We start from the raw sequence: 22,464 nt of genomic DNA, 5'->3' as shown, positions 1-22,464 counted from the left end.
GTATTTTAGGCAACATTTATGGCCCCTGCGACCTTGACCTTGAAGCAAGGTCAAGATGCTATGTATGTTGTTTGGGGCCTTGTCATCATACACCATCTTGCCAAATTTGGTACTGATAGACTGAATAGTGTCCAAGAAATATCCAACGTTAAAGTTTTCCGGACGGACGGACGGACGGACGGACGGACGGACGGACGGACGACTCGGGTGAGTACATAGACTCACTTTTGCTTCGCATGTGAGTCAATAATGGCACACCACATTTAGTCTCAGAAATGAAAACGACGTATATTACTTCCAGCCCTAAAAAGTTTAGTTTGTTTATAAATGCATTTAACACTCCTGCTTTGAATGTATGTTTGAATTATATGTAACCTCCAGACTTAACGCGTTCTGTGTTTACAACCACGAGTCAGCTGCAAGTGGGTTGGTCGAAAAGTCATTGCACTCTCAGATATTATGTGAATTAATTACTTTCAATTCTGAAAATGTCTTTTCTTTATGCCTTTAACATCGCAGTCTCAGAAGGCTATATCTGAAAAGGTCTTTTCTTGATACCATTACAATCTATCACACAGTACCGCTTCGAATGGTAATTCGTATCATGTTGTAACCTTTAAAGACTCCCATTGAGCTCAACCCATAGGTTTAAGGCTTTTTCAGCTGTTGCAGCGTATAAAAATTAGGTGTTCTACCAACTGGGGCTATTCAAATCTTTGTAGTTTGTCAGAAATCAATAATTGAAGATAGTTTCGAAATAAACCCATACCCTTCGCCGTGATATTTTTAGAACAGTCACGTGACAGTGTATAGCGAGGCGATTCTATGTTTAGAACATTTACCGGAAACGGATTTCCCCTACAAACAAAGATGGCTTCTCAAGATGTGAAAGATCGTCTTCGATCTATGCCTCCAAAAGTATGTTTGCCTCCTACACCACCTGCTGTGCCTGTTGCCAGAGTTGCAAGCACGGCTTCGGCCAAGAAAAAAAAGAAAAAGCTGAGGGAGAAATTGAAAGTTTGTTTGACCAGCCAATTCGAACGATGGGGGGCCCTCCGAGGACAGGTGTTTGCCAAGACACCTCATTTGTTGAAACCTCACAACAGATCAAAAGCAGACACGGAACTTTCTAGAATCCTCATGGACGCGTAAGTATCGTTTAAATTCAATTCAAATTCCTCCTTTGTTCTTGTCATTTGCTTGTTTTGTTTTCTCTTTGAGTACCATGTTTTCAAATAATAATTTACAGTGACAGTGTGACGAACATTCGTTTCAAAACCAAAGTGTTGTTTCCAGTCAATCAGTGCTTTCTTGACTACTGTACTTCTTTTTCTGTTTTAGGTACGAACGAACTCAAGAGGCCGCATTGACTGACCCTCAACCAGGATGTTCTACTTGGGATATTGAAAGCAGGTCAGTGTCAATTGATACATTGTGAAAGTCAGCTTCACACAGAGCTCTGATGTACATTTACCAATTTGCTCAGCTGGGTGTAGTGAATGTAGGAACCGAATTTATTTCAAAGTGCATGGATTTTGTTTTTGTTCTTATTCAACAGAGCTGTGCAGAGACCAGACTTTGCTAAACAGCCTCCGCAGAAAACTTCCACCCCAGGGCAGCTCCTGCAGCAAGCAAAAGTCAGCACCACCCCCGACCTCTCCTCTGTCCCTAGTTCGTCCAAGCCGTGGTAAATGTATTTTGTAAACTGATAATTATAGATGAACATTCGTTTCATTTTTTTTTTCAGTCAATGAGCGCTGTATTGACTTCTGACTTATTTTTATGTTTTACTTTTAGCTATCAACAGATTCAAGAGGCCGCATTGACTGACCCTCAACCAGGATGTTCTACTTGGGATATTGAAAGCAGGTCAGTGTCAATTGATACATTGTGAAAGTCAGCTTTACACAGAGCTCTGATACATTTACCAATTTGCTCAGCTGGGTGTAGTGAATGTAGGAACCGAATTTATTTCAAAGTGCATGGATTTTGTTTTTGTTCTTATTCAACAGAGCTGTGCAGAGACCAGACTTTGCTAAACAGCCTCCGCAGAAAACTTCCACCCCAGGGCAGCTCCTGCAGCAAGCGAAAGTCAGCACCACCCCCGACCTCTCCTCTGTCCCTAGTTCGTCCAAGCCGTGGTAAATATATATATGTACTTTGTAAATTGATACTCATACTCATAGACCGTTTATTGACAGTAAATGGGGTTCACAAAAACTTAAAAAAGAAATGTTGGGAAGATTGGTTTCAGATTTTGTTCAGTTTGTCAGTTTGCTAGTTTCATGCATTTAAACACATTTTAATCAGGTGATGGTCAGAGTTGATTGTTTGACATTTTTCAGTACACCTTTATCAGGTGTGGAGCCATTCGAGGAGGAGCCAGAACTTGAGATTGAAAAGTGAGTGCATTTACTGAACATGGTGCAGTGTTGATTTTGGTTGGCTGGTTACACCGGTTGTATATTGTCTCCCTTGCACAAATAACTGTCTTGTTTAAATCAAAAACCGCTATCTATTTACAAAGTTCTAAATGCTAAACTTTAAATCGTCTCCACAAGTGCCAGTGGGTTCACATTATCGATTGATTCAAGGTGTGTTAAATAGTCAAATCATATTTATAAATAACTTTTTTTTTCAATTATAGGACTGATCAGCCTGCCAAAGAAGGGAAAGGGATGAGGTCAAAACGGTAAGCTTGTCATTGTTTGTTATCTGCATTTGAGTTGAGTTGGCAAACTGTCGGCCAGAGATCAACACCAGCCGGTTACCTCAGTTTACAATGACGGCAGTCATTAGTGTCTACTATTGTTGATTGTTGAGTTGGTTGCTGGTTTAGTTATACCAATTATTACTTCTTGTTTTTTCAAGATAATGAAATGTAATGTCAACAGAAACTGGATACTGTTGAGGGGTGTTTTGATTTACCCAGTACATCTAGTTCTTGTTTGCATGTTTTAATACATTATAATTACCATTTTTATGTTTACAGGCAGAACATTGACCGCTCCTTTGTCAACCCTCTCAAGTAAGTGTAGTATTATTAAAAAAGCTAATTTGTAAAGAACCATGTGAAAATAATAATGATGAAAAACAAGACACACACACAAACAATGAGAATATTCTGATAATAAAGGTCATTTGATGATTTTTTATGTTTTCGGAGATACATGTAGTAGTATTATAGATTGGCACTGCAGGCACATTTTTTCTTGTTTGTCAGTTGACAACTTACATTATTATTTTGAGTGATGCTAACTTTGTTTTCAATGTCTCTCTTGTGCAGCATCACTGTTGAATTCAGTGATTTAACCTGTGATGGTGATTTAGATGGTGATGACAGCGACTTTGATGTCGATGATATCGAGCTGGAATCTCAAGACGCCAGTTTTTTTCTCACCATGGATGTGTATGTTTTGCATTTCTTATTAATGTGTTGCTTTTGTAAGAATAAAACAAATTCTAATCTATTTCATTTGTATGTAATGTATACATGAATTTATACATTTATGTTGTAAAATGATTAAAATGGTTTCATTCTTCTAGGGAAGTCTAATCTACATCAGACTGTATTGCACACTGAATGTTATTATTATTTTTTATTTATTCCTATGTGTCAGGGATGAAAAGTATGCCAAGGAGGCAGACGAGGTGGCCTTTGAGGAGGTGGCGTACGGCCAGCAGGAGGACGAAGAGACAGGTGATGCTGACACTGCGGAGGAGGTGGAGTTAGGACCAGGCATCACCAGGATAGCCACAGCAGACCAGTGCCAGGACATTTGCAACAGCACACTGTGCCTAGCATTTGTCCACCAACTAAAGGCACTGGCTGCTGTGAGCATCAGGAAATGCTCCACTGCTGGGTGTGAGCATGTTCCTGCCGTGAAGGAGGGCTTCACAGGCTCAGCACTGTACCTCAGATGGGTGAGAACATTTTATTTTTTACTCACATGCGAAGCAAAAGTCAGTCTATGTACTCACCTGGTTCATCTGTCCGTCTGGCCGTTCATTCGTTAAAAACTAAAATGTTGAATTTATCTTGGACACTACTAAGTCTAACAGCACTAAATGTGGCATGATGGTTCAGATTTCAGAATGCACTTAGGCTTCATCAACTCATTATGTTTGTACATGTATATGTTCCTAGTAATCCTACTGACAGTGACACATTGAATTTTTATAAAGTCATTTGCATTTTTGTTTTTTTCAAATCTGATCTGTGAATTTCAGGAATGTGTGAAAGGCCATGTGAGCCACACATGGTGTGCCCAGCCCACCCTGCCCAACAAAATTCACTGTGGTGATTTTCTAGTCAGCACATGTATCCTCCTAAGTGGAAATAATTATGCCAAGCTGGCGTTGTGGGCGAAGGTGCTGAACCTGCCCTTTCCTGGTGCTACCTTCCACCAGGCTGTCCAGAAACATTATGTGGTGCAGGTAATTAAAAAACAGTTAAAAAATAATTTATAATGTGTGTGTATAAAATGGAAAGAAAATGGAATTTGGATATTGATAGTTGTGTTGTTTATGTTTGCCTGCCAGTTTGTGTTAATATCTATGCATGTTTGTTTTTACCTGTTTAAATATTGTAAAGCGCTATGAGTAGATTGTCTAGAAACGCGCTATATAAATGTCCATTATTATTATTATTATTATTATTGATCTCTATCTTTATCTCTAGCAAACTCAAAGCGCGGCAAAGGTTGCACTATACAGGCGCCCTACTCACGGCCCAACGGGGATTTGAACCCGGGTTGCTGTATCCCTGGGGAATCGTGTTCACCACAGAACCAACCGGCCACCCTAGTTACAAATGATGTTTAGAAACTAAAAGCAACCCATTCTCGTTATGTATTCAGATGTTTTGTAACAAGTATGGCATTTTTTGTTGTTGTCTAGAACAGTTGACATAGTCTAGTCTGTGAGGCAAAATTCTTGCTTTGTGTGTCCCTCAGTGACTGTCCCAACTCACAAGAATATAGATATATAACTTTGTTTTCCATTTATCATAAAGGCTGTGAAGGACACATGGAAGGACCACCAACGAGCCATCTTCGACTCATTGGCAGAGCAAAATTTGGTTGTTCTGGGTGAGTGTTTGTTGTTCTTTTGTGATTTATGTTTGACCCCTTTGTCACTGTTGTGCCATTTCAGAAATATAATGTATCCAATGCTGTAGACTTAACCCAACCCCACCCCCCACCCCCCCAACCCCACAATAATATTGAAATGAATGTCTAAAATCAACTTTATATTTTCTATTTTATTTCTCAAAAGCAAAACATGATGTGATGCAGGACATAATATTCAATTTTGGACATTGTATCAAGGCGTGCTTGCTTTTGAGAAATAGACTGAAAGAAAAAGTTACATTTTCATGTAACCCACTGAAATTGACTTCCTGTTGTCAAGTGACGGCAGAGCACTTTTTATTGAACATTTATTTTGTTATGTCATTCCATTTTTGTGTGTGTGTGTGTGCAGGAGATGGACGCAATGATTCACCAGGTCAGTACGATTATTGCAGACCTGCATTATTCAATGACCCAATATATACCATGTCCCCAATTTTACATAGTCATTGGAATATTAGAATGTGCTATTTACCATCATGTAGAATGATATAGTCTAGGCGCTTGAGTAATTGGCTTGCCTGTGTTCTCGTAACCATGTTAACAAACAACTGAGCTTAGAAAAGCCTTGCAATTTTGATGTCCGGTCAGAGAATATTGTTTGCAGGTTTCATCATAAATGGTTACTTTTTAATGGTGCATTGAATTTTCAAATAGGTCATTGCGCACAGTACTGCAGCTACACTCTTATGGAGGCTGAGACCACAAAGATTCTCTCTGTCCAGTGTGTGGACAAACGGGAAACACAGCGAAAATCCACGAACATGGAAAGGGTTGGATTTAAGAGGGCACTGGATGAGGTAGTGCTTGAAGGTGAACGGGTGGACACCACTGTTGATGAGGTCGTCACTGATGCCCATGTGGGAATAGCTGCAGATATGAGTATGTTCTGTTTCCTCTTTTCCCCCCTTTGTGTGTGTGTGTGTGATTAACAGTCAATTATATGTTAGCGGTAATTTATTATGCAACATTTATTATCTATACATACATCAGTCCCATCTGGATGGACAGTGCAGTGAGTTAGAATGCTTAATTTCAAGATAATATACCTCTTGCCCACTTTGGGGATACAGTTTAGAGTGTGTCACCATTATTGTCTCTTTAGCAGCTGTTGTTCATTGTATTATGTGTGCATTGCTAAGCCCTTTTCATTTAATTTGGGCTGGTCATTTTAGCAAACATTTTAAAAATGTATGCACCAAATATTTGATATTGCAAATGAATATATTTTGTTCTTTGTTTTGTCAAAAAGAGGCGATCGGAAAAAAACATTCCCTTGATGTGTGGCATGTTGCCAAAAATATTGGCAAGAAGCTAGCCAAGGTACGTATGTTGTAATTGTGTTATAGTTTGATACAATTTTGAAATATTGTGAATGCTTTATTGGTTTTCTCATGTTTTCTTTGGTTTGTTTGTGTGTGTATCTTTACATTTTACATTTGCATTTTCTTCTTAGATTGCTGCAGGCAGTAAAGGTCGCAAGCTGCAAAAGTGGATCCCTTCGATAGTGAACCACTTTTGGTTCTGCTGCCAGAAGGCTGACACCAAGACAAAGTTCATGGTAACCTGTTTGGTCATTGTCTTGTTTGGTTATTTGTACGGTTTCATTTACAAATAATAATAGCACGTCAATCACAATTATGCACTAATTTCAATAGTTTGAAAAAAATCAGGCATGTATAGTTTTCTGAATGTGTCTGTTCCATTCCAGGGTATGTGGCGAGGAGTTTTGCAACATGTTTGCAACATACATTCTTGGGATGCTGGTGCCTGGTGCTGCGACCATGAAGACCTGGGCGGGGAAAGGGAGGATGGGAGGGCCTGGCTTGATCCTCAGGAAGACCGTGCCCTAGTGAAACAGCTCGCCTCTGTGGTCTTAGACCAGACTCTGATCCAGAAAGCAGAGTTGGTCATCACAAACAGGTTAGAAGATTATTATTACTCACTATTGAGGGAGAAATCAGGGAACTGTTTACAGTGTGCATGAAAGGAGATTATGTGGGTGCAACAAGTATGAACTTGTTTGTGTGGTTTTGTAATTACTAATACTCGATGTAAAAATCAGGAGTTGTAGTGCTCATACTGATGTGTGCTGGCCAACATTATACAGTGGAACTCTGTTATAGTGAATATAAGAATTTCGCTGTAACAGGGTTGATTTATATCATACAGTGAGGTAAATAAACAAGAAAACCTATCGCTACAGTATCAGCAGAACATCACTGTAAAATATTTAATGATAAGCGTGTTCACTTCTACCATTATATATAATACTTTCTTTTTACATACAGGAGCACATGCCCCCTGGAGGTGTTTCACCAACATTTGTTGATGTATGCGGGCAAAAGGTTTGCGTACACACCTCCGGTTTATGAAGCCAGGATTCTGTTGGCAGCCATGGACCACAACACTCATGCTGGTCGACCCTTGGCGACTTCAAAGGATGGCAGAAAGAAGTAAGTACATGTATTGAAACACACTCAATGCAATGTTTTTGTTGTTTGTTTTTTTCACAGGCCAAACATGTAAATTCAGGCTTCAAGTTCTAGATGTATGATCATGTCCTTGGCATGTTTAGTTATATTATGACATTCAAGGCCATTACAAGGGTTAGTGTCAAGCATTTTAGTCATAATTGTTCTTGTTCTATGTTGATAGGTATCACAGATGCTTCAATAAGAAAACCGGCCGCTGGTCGGTATTCCCTGTGAAGGTCCCAAAGACCTACCACCACATTCCAGCCCTGAAGCTGCGAATCATGGAGATGAGACTACAAGACCCGTTGCCACTGCACAGGAAAAAACCTCTGGCACAAGAGGACCCAAGGAGACTGTCAACACACCTGGCAGCAACCTCCCCACCTCCAACTAGTGAACTTGTTGCACAGAAAAAATCTCGTTTTACCTGAATGACGGTAGCAGTTGAGCTGGTAGTAGCCCAAAAGGAGGCAGAACATAAGGAAAGAGTGTCAAGTGGGATAATTATTACCTCCCTTTTTGTCTGCGGTTCTGTTACAGTTGTTTTTGACATGTGGAGAGGTACAACAATATGACACCAGTGGACTTTTGAAAGGCCCTTTTCAAGACAGCAATGTTTGTATGTGTGGGTAACCAGTAAAAATGCATAGACCCGCATAGTTCTATGGCATGGCTGTGTTTAGTTTTTTAATTTAATCTGCTGCCTTATCATGGACCCTAAATTGCGCTATTTCACCAATATAGATGGGAGGCTCTTGTATACATTGGCGAATAATGATTTTAATAATAACTTTGAAAAATAGTAATAACTTTGTGATTATACATTGGCAGACTAAATTTGCAAGAAAAGCATTTATCAATAGTTTCCAAAGCTGTATCATTTTAGTTGAGACTGTGTTGTATGATTTTCACTTCAAATTGATATCAATTGCCTTAGACTACATTTTGCTTCACAGGCTAGATTCAGGCGGCATAGAATGGCTGCAGGCACAAGAAACTCACATTGCAACACATATTATAATTGAGCATGTTGGAATGTTCGGCTGAAAATGTACCTCCCATTATAATTAAAGGAATGTCAGCGACAACCCACCTCTCAATGCAGGGACTGAGGGAGTGGTTGTGACATGGTGATCATGTTTTTTTTTTCTTTTCTTGTTTAGTTGAAAATATTGCTTGTGTACAATAATTGTTTATTCATGATACTAATGTGTGTGCGAGAGAGACTGAGGGTTTGTACAACATGTGTTAGTATATTCTTATTATGTGTGGCTGCAAGCGTGACTTAGCATATCTGTTTAGTTGGCTTTTGTACATGTTTACCTGGAAACAATATGAGAATAATGGTGGTAACGATACTTGATATTTGTCTGTCTGTTCATTTGTTTTTATGAGTGCGTTGTGGTGTGGTAATTGTGCAACAGTATGTCTGCTGAAAGAAAAGAAAAAAACAAAAAACAAAGACAGAAACTGTTTGTTGTCTGCAGATAAAGGGATGTACACCACTTTGAAAATGACTAAAGACTATTGTGTGTTTGTTGTGTGATATAAATTTAAAAACAATAACATCATGTTTCTTTTTCTGAACCCATTACAAAAAGTGGAAGTGATTCAGATTCTGTATTCAGAATTACACAATTTCAAAATCTGACAGCATAATTTACATGATATGACATTGTGTCACTGCTGGCACATGAACTTGTTTTGTTGTTGGTCAAATATACATTTATTAAAATTAACTTGTGGAGTCATACTAGTACATACAAAGTAAATGAACACAAACTTGTACAAAACAAACAGCTCAGCTGAAGAAACCATTTTAACATAATTTTCTAGTCAACCAAAATAACATTCTCATTTTCAAGACAAAATGTTTCTGTAATATTTTTCTTGCACTCAAAAAGTAATGTGTGCAAAAACCCATGGAAACAATCAAACAGCTGTTACAACCATACAGAGAGGCAATTAAAAATTTGAAAACTAAAAGTCAAACATGTCCAAGTCCTCAGGACATTTTGGTGCTTGAGGAAGAGACAGACGAAAAATATCCCTCCATGTTGTGTGTCGGTATTCAAGAGCAATTACCCCATCTACTGCAAGCGCGCTGGAATGTATCCTGTATAAACATTGTTGGGACTGGGGTAAGTATCCCGAATGGCCCACACACAACATGAAGGGATAGCCCTCCTGTTACCAGCCCCCAAACGACCATGCTGCCAGAAAACAAACTGGCGATAGGCAGCATGGCGATTGGAGGCGGCTTCGCCTCCCTCTTCCGCAAACACCAAAATGTCCACCCGCTGCCTCCTGCTCAGGTGTAGCACGAACGGATGTAAAATGATGTTCATCTCCTGCAAAAGAAAAAAGAAATAATAATTGTAATCATCAAAGTAACAACACATCACATTGACCCGGGTTCGAATCCCTGTTGGGCCTTGAGTGGGGCGCCTGGTAAAGTGCGACCTTTGCCGCGCTTTTAGTTTCCTACACAGCAAAGATAAAGCGCGTTGTAAATATCCAAATTTCATTTTTTTTCAAATACAAAAATAAGAAATACAAAAATAAATAAATAATAATAATTGGACTCCAAGGACTACATACCAATGTGAACTTCAAGGGAAGAGGAAAGTCGTTCACTAAAAGAAATTTGCTATTACAGTTTAGATTTTTGTCTAACAGAGAGAACCCAAGGGGGAAAAAAACCCTCTTCATTATAAGTGGAAAATCACAATAATAGAGTCCACTATAGTATGAGTACTAGCAGGTTCCACTGTATATCATTACATACAACTATATTACCCTGCACAAGTACACAATCTGACCATGACTGTGTTTATCTTTTTTTTCATGTAAATATTTTTTTAATAAATACTTTTTTATATAAAAAATGGGCATACGTACAGGCATTCTTGATATGCACTGAGTGCGGCGCTGGCAGCAGATCCGTTCTGCAGGTGTGGGCATGTGCCGACAATGTCGGCACACACACCAGTCCGGCCAGGCTGCATGGTCTGGTGATGGTGCAGGTGTTGGCACAGACGACTGATCGGCTGTTTTCAACAGAAAGCATTTTTATTTCTTAATTTATGATACATATTTTATGATTACCAATGTCAAAGTAAAAAAAATCAATAATGCACCATGGATGTAAATATATTTTTTTTGTTTTGTTTTTTGTATACAACAACAACAAAACCATTGAAAAAATACTTTCAGCAGAATGCAGAAACAAAATACTACATAGAGAGCTCACACAAAATACCACAATAATGACAAGAGCAAACTTATATCAGAACACCATAAAGCAGAAGTTACTTACCAAGCATGTCAAAAACAAGACCTGGTTGTGCAACAGCCAGGTCGAGGGCCAGTTGTCGCAGTTGTGCAATATCCAGCTGTTGGATCTGAGTCTGTAATAATGTAAAGACAACAAACATGTTTTAAAATGAAACATGTGTGCTGTTATCATTATCTGTGTATACATGCGAAAGACTTTGCTATTCATATCTCCTCATAATAATGTCAAATTAATTAAAAACACACCTGCAAGTTATTCCTGTGCTGCTGCGCAGTGGGGATGCCGGCCACATCCCACCTCCCTCGACCACCTCTCCCCCTGCCACTTGAAGAGCCCCGCTGCTGTGCTGTCGCCCCTCGTCCTCCTCTCCTCCTTCCTCTCCCCCTGTCTCCTCCTCTTTCGTTACTTGTGGAACATGTCTGAAAACAGCATTAATAAAACATTTGTGTCTTCAACATGAAGAACTAATTTACATCTAATGGTAACTTCTCCAATTCTCTCATCTATGTGTGCCAAACTAGCACATTTTCTCCTCAAACTATAGCGAAACCTGTGGTATCCAACAACGAAGGGGCCCAGACAAAAAGAGTTGGATACCACAGGTAGTTGGATACCACAGGTCAGATTCAGACTAAGTAATACGTATTTGGGTAATTCCCCAGTTGTATATCACAGGGTATTTGGATAAGACCAGTATGGATACCACAGATTTCACTGTAATGTACACATGAAAACACACCTGATCTTGTTCTTGAGGCTGACCACCTCCTCTTCCCCCTCCCCTTCCTCTCCTCCTCCCTCTCCCTCTGTGGGGTGCAGGCGAGTCTGTTTCATGATCACTCCGGCTTGTCTGAAATCAACAATAATAAAATAGTTGTATCTTCAGCATGTAGAACTAATTTTCATATAATTAATTGTAAGCTCTTCAGTCTCATCTATTAGAGCCAAAATAGCAAATGTTCTCAAACTAATGGACATGAAAACACACCTGATCTTGTTCTTGAGGCTGACCACCTCCTCTTCCCCCTCCCCTTCCTCTCCTCCTTCCTCTCCCTCTGTGGGGTGCAGGCGAGTCTGTTTCATGATCACTCCGGCTTGTCTGAAATCAACAATAATAAAATAGTTGTATCTTCAGCATGTAGAACTAATTTTCATATAATTAATTGTAAGCTCTTCAGTCTCATCTATTAGAGCCAAAATAGCAAATGTTCTCAAAGTAATGGACATGAAAACACACCTGATCTTGTTCTTGAGGCTGACCACCTCCTCTTCCCCCTCCCCTTCCTCTCCTCCTTCCTCTCCCTCTGTGGGGTGCAGGTGAGTCTGTTTCATGATCACTCCGGCTTGTCTGAAATCAACAATAATAAATTAGTTGTATCTTCAGCATGTAGAAATACATCTGGTAAGCTCTCCACTCTTTTTGTCATCTGTGAGTGCCAAACCAGTTTTTACTAGCAAATTTTCTCATCAAACTAATGTATATGAGAACACACCTGGGGGTATGGGTGGGGTTATGAGAGAAATACTTAGGTTAGGACTGCTAGACAGTCAAAGTCTTCTTCTGTCACATTCTTTGCACATGATTCTAGAGGGAGCAAAGAGGGAAGGAGGGCATCATCCATCAAACAAGTGATGACCAAGGAATAATAGAAAATTAAAAACCAACCGAGTACTTTATGCTGTTTACATGTTCTGAGCAAAAGTCCACAAGTACATTGAATGATTGATGTAGTGCTACAGGGATTACGACAGATCTAGAAGCAACCCATCGAAAGCAAAAAGAAGCTAAGAGGCATACAGCCTATGCTCCAAAGTTCATGAAGGCTGTTACCCTTTATAATTATCAAGATCTACGAGTATGCTTACTCTTACCGTCAAACTCAGAAAATGCGAGTGGGGCGGTTTTTGCGGTAGTGACATGAATGACTCTCACTCTGTCACTCTCATGTCGACAGATTGCTTCCAGTTCTTCTTCTTCTTGATAATGTAGAACACTTTTGGATCCCAAATCTAAATAGACTTAAGTTAGGGGCGAAAAGTTATTGCACGGCCTTTGAAACTTACCGATGGCGACGACATAGTGATGTTGTACTTGTCAATTGATAGCGGCAGTAGTGGCGGAAGTAGGGAGTTCCCTTGACTTCCGGTGACGATTACGCCAAAGGCCTTGTTGAATAATGTTTAGGCCTACGAATTCTTTTTCTCGAAAATATCGTACCAACAATTTTTTTCTGTGTTCGAATACTGTAGCCAATCCTCCTTCTATCAACTTTAAAGGACGTTTATGAGATTATTTGTACAAGTGACCAAAATGAATTAATTATTGAGCTACAGCCACATGTGTTACTTTAAAGAAAACATTCCTTTCGTCCTCGACTGTCGCCGCCTTGATATTGATGTTCTCCGGAAATAATGGTCGACCAGTTAAAACCACAATCGCGGCGAATAACTTACTCCGATGTGTACACTCTTAAAAAAAAGTTAAGGATCATTTTTTTACAAGCACGCCACACAAAACAGACAAGACCGAATTCTTTCATTTTTTTAAAATTATATAATTGAACAACCAAGGAGTAATGACAAACAAAGCAAAGATCGAACGCGGCAGCGACAATTTAGCTAGAGTGTGTCAAACGTGACAACCCTCGAAAATGGAATTCACAACAATGTGAATCAGTGTCAATAACGCGTGTGCCCTCCGTTGTGTGCCAGACATTCAACACATCGTTGGTGCATGGAGTGGATCAGGTTGCATATGAATGCTCTGGGAACTCCATTCCACTCCTGCTGGAGCCATTGCAGCAGTTGACCCAGATTGGCAGGAGGAGGGTGATGTTGCTGTACCCGACGACAAAGCTCGTCCCACATGTGCTCTATGGGGTTCAGGTCCGGGCTGTTGGCTGGCCACAGCATCCTGTTGACCCTGGCCTGCTGGATGAAGGTGTTTACAGCTGTAGAGCGATGGGGAGGTGCGTTGTCATCCTGAAGAATCGCACGAGGGCCAATCGCTTGGAGGGCTGGAACGACCCGGGGTTGCAGGATCTCATTCTGGTAGCGGACACCGGTCAAGTTGCCCACTACATGGTACAGAGGTGTCCTTGGACGTGTGCTGATCCCTCCCCAGACCATCACAGAGCCTCCGCCAAAACGCTGTCGTTCCAGAACAGCGCCTTCTGCGAAGCGCTCTCCGCGATGCCTCCACACTCGGATGCGACCATCAGCAGGTTCCAAGCAAAAGCGGGACTCATCTGTAAACAACACCTGAGCCCACTGCTGACGTTGCCACCTCACATGTTGAGTGCACCAGGCTCGGCGAGCTGCTCGGTGATTAGCAGTCAGGGTTGTTCCTCGGACAAGCCAAAGTTGTGTAAGCGGTTTCGGATCGTCTGACCACTAACAACAGTGTTGGTGGTAGCTTGTAGGCGTTGCCTAATGTTGTTTGCCGTAGCCATTCTTTGTTGCATGGCCTGCCTCTGAATGAAGCGATCCTCTCTTTGTGTGGTGACTCTGGGCCGACCAGAACGTTGTCGCTCCTGCACTCTTCCAGTTGCTTGGAATCTCTGTTTTAGTCTGATGATGACAGAGGGAGCCACTGCAAGCCTCTGGGCCACTTGCCTGGCAGCAACACCGTCTTGTAGCCATCCTATTGCCCTTTCTATATTCAAATCGCTCAGTTTTCTTTGTGGGGGCATGTTGCTACTCTGCATAATTGTGTCAGCGTGTCAACCTTTAAACACAAGCTGGTGAGCGATGTTCATAGCCAGGACCCTGTTGTAGCACGTGCATCACAACCTTTTGCCCTGGCATGCGTTCTGCAAATTTCATGGGGCTATAAAAAACACCCTTTTTCTTCCAAAATGCAGAAGCTTTTGAGAAGTCCCACAAAGGGAAATAACTCTGCCTGCCAAACAAAATTCTAGGTCAAGACTCATTGTTCATTTGTTAATTCAAACACATTAATCTTTTAATTATTATGTCGATGTTTAATTTTTTGGCATTTTTTTATAATTAGATCCGTTTTTTCAACCGATCCTTAACTTTTTTTGAAGAGTGTATATTGTGCAGACTCTGATCGATGTGAACCACACGTGTTTCAAAGATATACACGTCGGAGTTTGTGATTTGTTATGGCAGCGGTCGCTTGCGGCCGTGTAATAACCGACAACGTGCTTTGCCTTGAGATCACGTACGTTTAGCTCGAGGTCAAGGGAGTATTGGAAACGGTTTGGTCTCGTTTCACCGTTTCACGTTTTTCAGTATTATTAAAGTTGGTGCCGCCCAGCTACCCGTGACAGTAGCTAAAGCGTTGTTACGTTTTACCGTTCAGGAAAGTGTCGTTTCACCGAAAACCTTCACCCGATCGTGGCAATAAAATGACCGGCATGCGCAAATGAAAACAAAATCCTGCTCTTTTAATTCACGTGAGACGTAGGATGAAAAACACACACAAAAGTACGTTTTTGACCGTGTACAGCAATGGTATGTAGTCCTTATTTTCTCTATGTCTCTCACGTGATTTAGTATTCTTCTGTCGACCACACAAAACAACGAGTCAATGTACTTGGTTTCCCCTTAAAATAAACTTATCAACAACGAATGTTTCTGCGCTATCTTTATTAATTCTTTAAACTAAATGCTTTTTGCATTCACACCAATCAGCGACAGTTCGGTTAGTCGGAGGGTCGTCACCCAAGGAAGGTCGTGTGGAAGTGAAGAAGGATGGTGAATGGGGGACAGTATGTGATGACGGATGGAACGACACGGACGCCAAGGTCGTCTGCAGAAATCTTGGATTTGACAGGTAAGCCCCGCCTTCTTTTGGGGTCAAATTAGTCGGTAATTTCTGGTCATACATATCAGTGAAAAGTTGATCTGGGAAAAAATGCCACCGATATGAAATCCGCAGCTAGTCATACAGACAAAACAATTTGTGTGTGTGTGTCTATCTGCCCCCTCCCCCCTCCTCTCTCTCTCTCTCACTCTCTCTCTAAAATCTCCATCCTTGAGTAATAAAGTTCGTTCTCTCTCTCTCTCTCTCTCTCTCTCTCTCTCTCTCTCTCTCTCTCTCTCTCTCTCTTTCTCTCTCTCTCAATATATATATATACTAGCAGTCAGGCCCGGCTTCGCCCGGGTGTTTCTGCTCTCCCCTCTCTCAGAAACCTCTCGAATCTTATTCCAATGTGGATAAGAAAAATGACAGTGTGAGCTCATACATTTGGATGTATAGGCAAGGCAAGTTTCTATTTGGTTCAACGTGTTCTTCGTGATTTGTTTACCCCTTCTCACACCCACTGTAGTTACCGTCTGATCAAAGCACGCATACCTCATGAGTGAGCGCGTCATACCTTTTTGAACAGGGGAGAGAAATCTGTAAATTCTCGTGATCTTTCACTGAGGCGATCGTTTCGTAAACATTATTCGCGATGATCTGGAAGGCTGGGAGGGGGAGCAGGGGGCAGGGTTAGTGTGGGGGGGGGGGGGGGGGGCGGCGGGATGATAGTGGGCGGGGGGTAACCCTTGAGAATGACACGGTATACTGGTTTGATGAGAGTTACCTCCCTTCCGTGGGTGACAAACTATGACTTACCTCCCTTGCACTATGTAGACTGTATTGATAGATGGGGAGGGTAATTATCCGAGGAAGGAAACAATGTCTGGAGAAACTAAAACCCAGGTGCACATTTGTGGGTCCATTGCAGTGTGCATGCAAAATACCTTGTGCTTATCTTTTGCCATCTCTGAGGTATGGCGACCACAGACAGACACAGACACACACACACACAGACAGACAGACACTCTTTTATTTATATGTATAGATAGATAGATAAGGGGGGGAAAAAGTGGACTTTTTAAGCTCTTCCCCCCAACTCCCTTAGTTTATTTGGTCTTCTAAAACTATTTCAAATTATGAACAACATCAAGTCGACAACGGCCTGCCCTCCCCGTTATAAGTCCATCATCATAGGCCACAAGTCAAGTCACACGCTACACTATCACTAGTATTAATAGTATCAGAGAACCGATTGCAACAAGATATCATCTGCGCTATCGGGGAACCGATGTTTCGGAAAGGGACTGTACTGCACACTGTGAGATCATTGAGTGCTTGCCCCTATACCTTTCCCACTTCGGCACAGGAGCTTGTATCAAATCGCCGGTCGATCATTATTTACAGTCCACTACTACGACATACTACTAGTACTATATATTATTTATAGTCCACTACTACGACATACTACTAGTACTATATACTAGTAGTATGTCGTAGTAGTGGACTGTAAATAATGATCGACCGGCGATTTGATACAAGCTCCTGTATATAGTAGTAGTATGTCGTAGTAGTGGACTGTAAATAATGATCGACCGGCGATTTGATACAAGCTCCTGTGCACTTCGGCGTGTGTTTGAGACAGATTGAACACGTGTTGTTTCAGCACTGCAGTGATTGTTCACCATACAACATCTCTCATACCACTTCTCCTTTGTATTCCAGATGTTGTAATCATTGCTTGTTTGCTTGAATTTAAGTATTCAAAGTAAAGAGTCCTGTCAGGTTTATTTACCAGGCATATATGTCTTTGGGATTAGGTAGTGACTATATCCACGGGTCCGTGCCTCTAGTCCCCCATGCTATATCCACGTCAGTGACGTCATTTCCGCGGAATCTCGGAATCGTTCGGAATCACTCGGCAGTCGAAGCCTCGCGTTGGCACTCGGGACTCTTGGCGCCATATTGTTGAGATGGAGGAGGAGGAAGAATCAATTTGTGTTGCAATTTGTTTTCATAAAATAACAGACCCTGTGTTGGGTCTTGTAACAATAAAGAGAAGTAACTGAATTCACAAACTCATTGCTGAACGACCGCTTGATCTTCTTAGATTTTAAAGGTCCAGACCATGCTGTTTTAGCGTCAAAAACGCTTCGAATCGTGTTCCTGCGCGACCGAACACTTCCCGATGTTTGCAGTTAGTTAGAAAACCACTTTCTTACCGTCTTCAACAATGTTTGGTTTACTTCGGAATCTTCTAAGGCCGTAATCCGACGAATTTTGTGACCGAAGCGACGGATTTCTTCTCCAAAACGACCCGCCATTGTGCCGCGTGATCTTCGCGAGACTGGCTTATGAATAAATTATCCGTGACGTCACACTGTGTGAAGATGGTTGTTTACCAACATGGCAACAAGCGTAACTGCAGACGAAATTGAACCGTACATGTTCGAACTACCAGTTTCTCTCCTCGAATCAAGCATGAAAGATGAGGAGCGGAGGCCACTTCCAGCAGTAGTGAAAAGACAGTGACGATGAAAATTGCGACTCTGTTTGTCTCAGCGATCAAAGGTAAACACGCCCGCTCTCTGTGCTGAACTTATCGTCTGCTTTCGAGTCTGTGCTATTTTTTTCACTCTCGCCTTGTCAACGCACTCGCGAATAAGTGGGATATTGTTTAAGTGTTCATGCATTGCATGCACGAGTAAAAGAACAACAGCTCATCGCAGTTTTAACTGTTCTTGATTATTTCAGAGACTGGTGTCAGAGTGGCCACTGTACCTGTTGTATTGTGTGGGAGGGGCAGATTTGAGAGAGAGAGGAAGCTAGCCTGAGGTACATTGTAGAATGAAAACTTGCAGGGGAGCAAGAATGCATCACCAGCCACGAAGGTGTACATACAACTTTTTTTGAGGTGCCTATATTTGTTTGATTGTTAAATGTATGTATTTGTTGTTGTTTTTAAAGGCTATCAAGAAAACTGTTGTCATTTAAATTTGTAACACTCAGGCACATATAGTTTCACACACACACAAGATTAACTCACTTGCATGCCCACAGAAGAAGTTTGCTCTTCACATTGTTCTGTTGTTGTTGTTTTTATAATGTAATCATTGTAACATCAACACTCAGTAATAACCAATATTACAACACAATCACTTTTTCATCAGAACTCACTCACATACTACATGTATTAAACCCTGGTTTATGGACACTTGCATTTGTACTTTGCATGGGAAAGCAGCCTGAATTTCAGATGAACTTTAATAAAAGAAGATTTATATGTATGTTGCTCTAGATGCATGTTTTAATAAATAATAATGACATTCAGGAAAGTAAAAGGACTGTTGAAGTTTGCTGTTGTAAAATGTCTGATGATTAGGGTTCTGTTGCACATTTAGTGAATTGACTGTACCAATTGCTGTTATTATTTACACCCAATCAGTGCATCCACATGATATTATGTAGCTTAAATTAAAGAACATGTTTTGATGTGTTCAGAACATACCGACAAGTTGCACACTCACTGACTTTCCGAAAGAACAGGAAAGTTCTTCCTGCCTGTCTGGTCACTGCCATCAGAGACCTCTTTCTGTCACAGAGCTACACAGGCTTCAAATATATGTAAGATAAATAAAAGGTACATTACAACTCTCAACTGCGGGGTGTGTGTGTGTGGGGGGGGGGGGGATGTGCATAACCATTGCATACTTAAGGTCGGCTTAAAGTGCAAACAGAAATGTGGAGCTTGTATAACAATTCTTGCTTTGGCAGATTTGGAGATAGGCAGCCTCAGTCTATATAGTTGGTCACCAGTTGGGGCGTCCTGCTTGGTGACAACTTGAGCTTTGTCAACTGGTCTAGCTGTAGCAGTCAAAGTCTGGGCACTGTTGCATTGTAGTCTTGCTGTGTATGCAGAGCTTTGTTGTAGCTGCCATAGGCCAGTGTTGCCATAGACCAGTGTTAGGATCACCACCCCCTCAAACAGCTCCTTCAGTTAACCTGATGCCTGTTTTAGACAGAAAAAAAAGTTACCACAATCAGCAGAACTTTCACTGGAGAATGGGCATAATTCTTTCATACTTTCTTTCTCATAGCTTTTTTTGGTTTTTATAATCTCTTCATTACACTAAATAACATCCATCTTAAGACCTATTTTGAGCCTGAATTTAAGTTGACTAGTAATGATATTAATCATAATGTATTTATTTTTATAATGTACAAACTAGAGTATGTATGTGGATATGTGTGTGATGGTGCTGGTATGGATATGCGTGGTTTGGGTTATGTGTGTACTGATGTGTACATTTTATGTGTTTTGTATGTTTTGCGAGTGCGATTTTATGTGATGTTATTCTGTACACCAGCCAAAACAAAATGTCTGGTATATTAGATAATAAACGCACCTTTAAATTTATTAGCGACTACACCCCGTCACCCTGCAGTCCCCCTCCCCCCCATTACACCCTACACTTTTAACATTGTATAAAAAATCATGTCCCAATATAGGTCCCTAGTTACCTGGGAGGACGTTAAGCTCCATAATCAACATCAACAACGTATTGAATTGAATTGAAAAGCTGGGGTTAGGAGGTCTAACTTCTTGAATTAAAGTGGTTTTTTTCTCAGGTGCATGTAGTTTTTTATTTGCTTGAAATCATGGTGTATTCTGGTTGTAAGAGAAGAGTCAATTTCCTTGTAAGCCTGCAAAATTAAGATTTGTCATTTTTGAAGTACATTTTTGTAAGAGTCCAAAATAGTCCAGGATAAGGAGGAAAAACATAGGGTGGGTCAGGAAATCTGAAACATTGCATAGTTTTGTTTTGCCTATGTAGACACAAAAAGTACTCAGAGTACTTCCCCCCCCCCCCCCCCCCCAAGAGAGCATAGCTATTTTAATTATTTTAATGCCACTGTTAGCAAGAGGAGTACTACAGACAGCAATCAAACAGTGGATTTTTTCTGTAGACATTGTTATTTCTGTTTAGGTGTTTCAGTAGTTTTCTATGCGGATAAATCATGCTGCATGATCACTAGAAACAATCCAGCTCTGTAGCATGCAAGTTTTTTAAAGGTTTTTTTCCCATGTTACTCTGAGAGAAAAAAACAACCCACAGAGATAAAGTTGAACTGGCAGTTTGACTGAAGCAGTGGTAATAACACAGAGTGCTCTTCCTACAATCAATTTTTTTTATGTGGATGATGATGTCCATACATGTACAGTTTGGTTGTATTATTTTGCTAGACTATTTGTTTCTGTTAGATATATCTGCTCACATGATTGTTGTTCATAATTTGACATTACATTTACTGCTGATCAAAATGTATTGTTGGAATAGGTCTGCTTAATATTCTGACTGCAGTTTTGTAATAAAATCAAATAACACAGATGTTTTAAGTATCAAAGTGCTTTTCACACACACACACACACACACACACACACACACACACACACACACACACACACTCACACACTATGAGTATGACTGCAAACATGAATTTGTACTTGTATTAATTATAATTACTGTATTACAGAACCTGATCTGAAAAAAAGGACAACAGCAAATTATTCATGCAAGCTTGCTGTATTAACGATTTCTTTATCCATTTAATACAACACTGAATTAAAAGATAACAACTATAACAACGTGTGTGTGTTTGTGTGAATGTCTATGTGTATATGGACGGACACTGATTAAACCTGAGACTCATCGATTACCCAGGTGAGTGTAAAAGAGGGAGAGAGAGAGGGAACTTTAAGGTGGGTGCATGGGGACGGGCATGTAGTAACAGATATATGTTTTAATCTGTAATCTTAACACATGTGCTTAAAATTAGGAACAGATGCCATTCCACTACAAATACTGTCAGTCTGACAAAAACGCCCAGTGACACTGAACCCCTATCCCTTACAGAACACATTCAGTATACATGTACTCACTTCCTTTCGTCTGCGTTTAGTGAAAGCAGATCGTTCTGATGACATTGGTATCCGGTTTCTGACCTCCTGTGAGTGGTCAACAATTGTCGGAACTGGAACTGCGTTAGGCAACAGCTGTTTTGTGTGTGCCAGGTTTTCTTGCCGGCTTAACTGCGTTCGCATTGGAAGAAAGTGTCGCGAAACACAGCACATCGTGTTGGCCGTTTCCAGTTAATCAGTCTTGCTGCAGAAGTTGTAAGCCCATCGGAAAAAGGTGACAACTGATGCCTGAACCTTTTTTCTATACTTCATAGCTATCAGCAGCCGTGCGCATTCCTTCGGCGTGCTGTTGATGCTCGATTTAGGCAAACGCCCACTTGAGCGTAAGCTGTAACTTTCGGTTTCCAAACACAAAGTGACGTCACAGCCGGTTCTCGTCTACTGGCGGCCATTTCGAAGTCTCGTTTAGCAGACGAATTTGGCGGAACGTTTTTAATTAAATCACAATGATTAAGCTACGAATCGGTGAATTTCTTTACATTTTTGGAATCTTTAGGTGCATTTCTCTAACCTTCAGTCATCGCTTAGTGGTTCTAATAACCTTTAAAACAGCGTGGTCTGGTCCTTTAAGAGAGCAAAAAATGGTGAATTCAAAATCATGGGAGTACTGTGGACAGTTGTGACTTACGGAGTTCAGCCCCTCAGCACCAATCTAGCGAATAGGGAAGACCAATACATCATTCTTCATCTTCCGGTTGGTAGCTTTAGTCCACACGTTGACAACATTCACTTAAACATTTGAACAATCGACACATGCTTCACACTGCATCAAAAATCACCGCAAACTAGGAAAGTGCAAATCCCGAATA

At 40.8% G+C, this 22,464-nt stretch overlaps 2 protein-coding genes and 2 long non-coding RNA genes across 4 annotated transcripts; 2 read left to right on the top strand and 2 right to left on the bottom strand.

The window, feature by feature from the left end:
* Positions 1-634: 634 nt before the first annotated feature.
* LOC138947185 (uncharacterized) lies at positions 635-8,972 on the top strand. The gene is made up of 19 exons (XM_070318621.1): positions 635-1,148; positions 1,342-1,413; positions 1,559-1,687; positions 1,798-1,869; positions 2,013-2,141; positions 2,346-2,402; positions 2,648-2,692; positions 2,993-3,028; positions 3,287-3,409; positions 3,621-3,924; positions 4,231-4,437; positions 5,015-5,090; positions 5,485-5,508; positions 5,790-6,014; positions 6,385-6,455; positions 6,589-6,693; positions 6,844-7,055; positions 7,424-7,588; positions 7,791-8,972. Exons 1-19 carry the CDS (start codon positions 826-828, stop codon positions 8,038-8,040), a joined length of 2,625 nt encoding a protein of 874 aa, XP_070174722.1. The 5' UTR covers positions 635-825; the 3' UTR covers positions 8,041-8,972.
* Positions 8,973-9,182: 210 nt separating this feature from the next.
* Positions 9,183-11,756, bottom strand: LOC138947186 (uncharacterized). The gene is made up of 5 exons (XM_070318622.1): positions 11,647-11,756; positions 11,153-11,326; positions 10,929-11,019; positions 10,511-10,659; positions 9,183-9,960 (listed from the first exon to the last, which is right to left on the bottom strand). Exons 1-5 carry the CDS (start codon positions 11,739-11,741, stop codon positions 9,954-9,956), a joined length of 516 nt encoding a protein of 171 aa, XP_070174723.1. The 5' UTR covers positions 11,742-11,756; the 3' UTR covers positions 9,183-9,953.
* Positions 11,757-17,791: 6,035 nt separating this feature from the next.
* On the top strand, positions 17,792-21,068 carry LOC138947184 (uncharacterized). The gene is made up of 2 exons (XR_011449584.1): positions 17,792-18,246; positions 18,430-21,068. It is a non-coding gene; the product is annotated as an uncharacterized lncRNA (long non-coding RNA).
* LOC138947183 (uncharacterized) lies at positions 19,172-22,228 on the bottom strand. The gene is made up of 2 exons (XR_011449583.1): positions 21,617-22,228; positions 19,172-19,684 (listed from the first exon to the last, which is right to left on the bottom strand). It is a non-coding gene; the product is annotated as an uncharacterized lncRNA (long non-coding RNA).
* Positions 22,229-22,464: the final 236 nt, after the last annotated feature.

Source organism: Littorina saxatilis, linkage group LG14 (genome assembly GCF_037325665.1).
Source record: "Littorina saxatilis isolate snail1 linkage group LG14, US_GU_Lsax_2.0, whole genome shotgun sequence".
Lineage (NCBI taxonomy): Eukaryota > Metazoa > Mollusca > Gastropoda > Littorinimorpha > Littorinidae > Littorina > Littorina saxatilis.
This window is presented reverse-complemented; position numbering and strand designations above follow the sequence as displayed.

Coding starts and splice junctions, on each gene's coding strand:
- LOC138947185 (XM_070318621.1), top strand. CDS start 826: ATGTTTAGAACATTTACCGGAAACGGATTTCCCCTACAAACAAAGATG. Junction 3,410..3,620: donor TTTTTTCTCACCATGGATGT/GTATGTTTTGCA, acceptor CCTATGTGTCAG/GGATGAAAAGTATGCCAAGG. Junction 6,694..6,843: donor ACACCAAGACAAAGTTCATG/GTAACCTGTTTG, acceptor GTTCCATTCCAG/GGTATGTGGCGAGGAGTTTT.
- LOC138947186 (XM_070318622.1), bottom strand. CDS start 11,741: ATGAAACAGACTCGCCTGCACCCCACAGAGGGAGAGGGAGGAGGAGAG. Junction 11,327..11,646: donor AGCCTCAAGAACAAGATCAG/GTGTGTTTTCAT, acceptor TGCTGTTTTCAG/ACATGTTCCACAAGTAACGA. Junction 10,660..10,928: donor TCTTGTTTTTGACATGCTTG/GTAAGTAACTTC, acceptor TGTTGAAAACAG/CCGATCAGTCGTCTGTGCCA.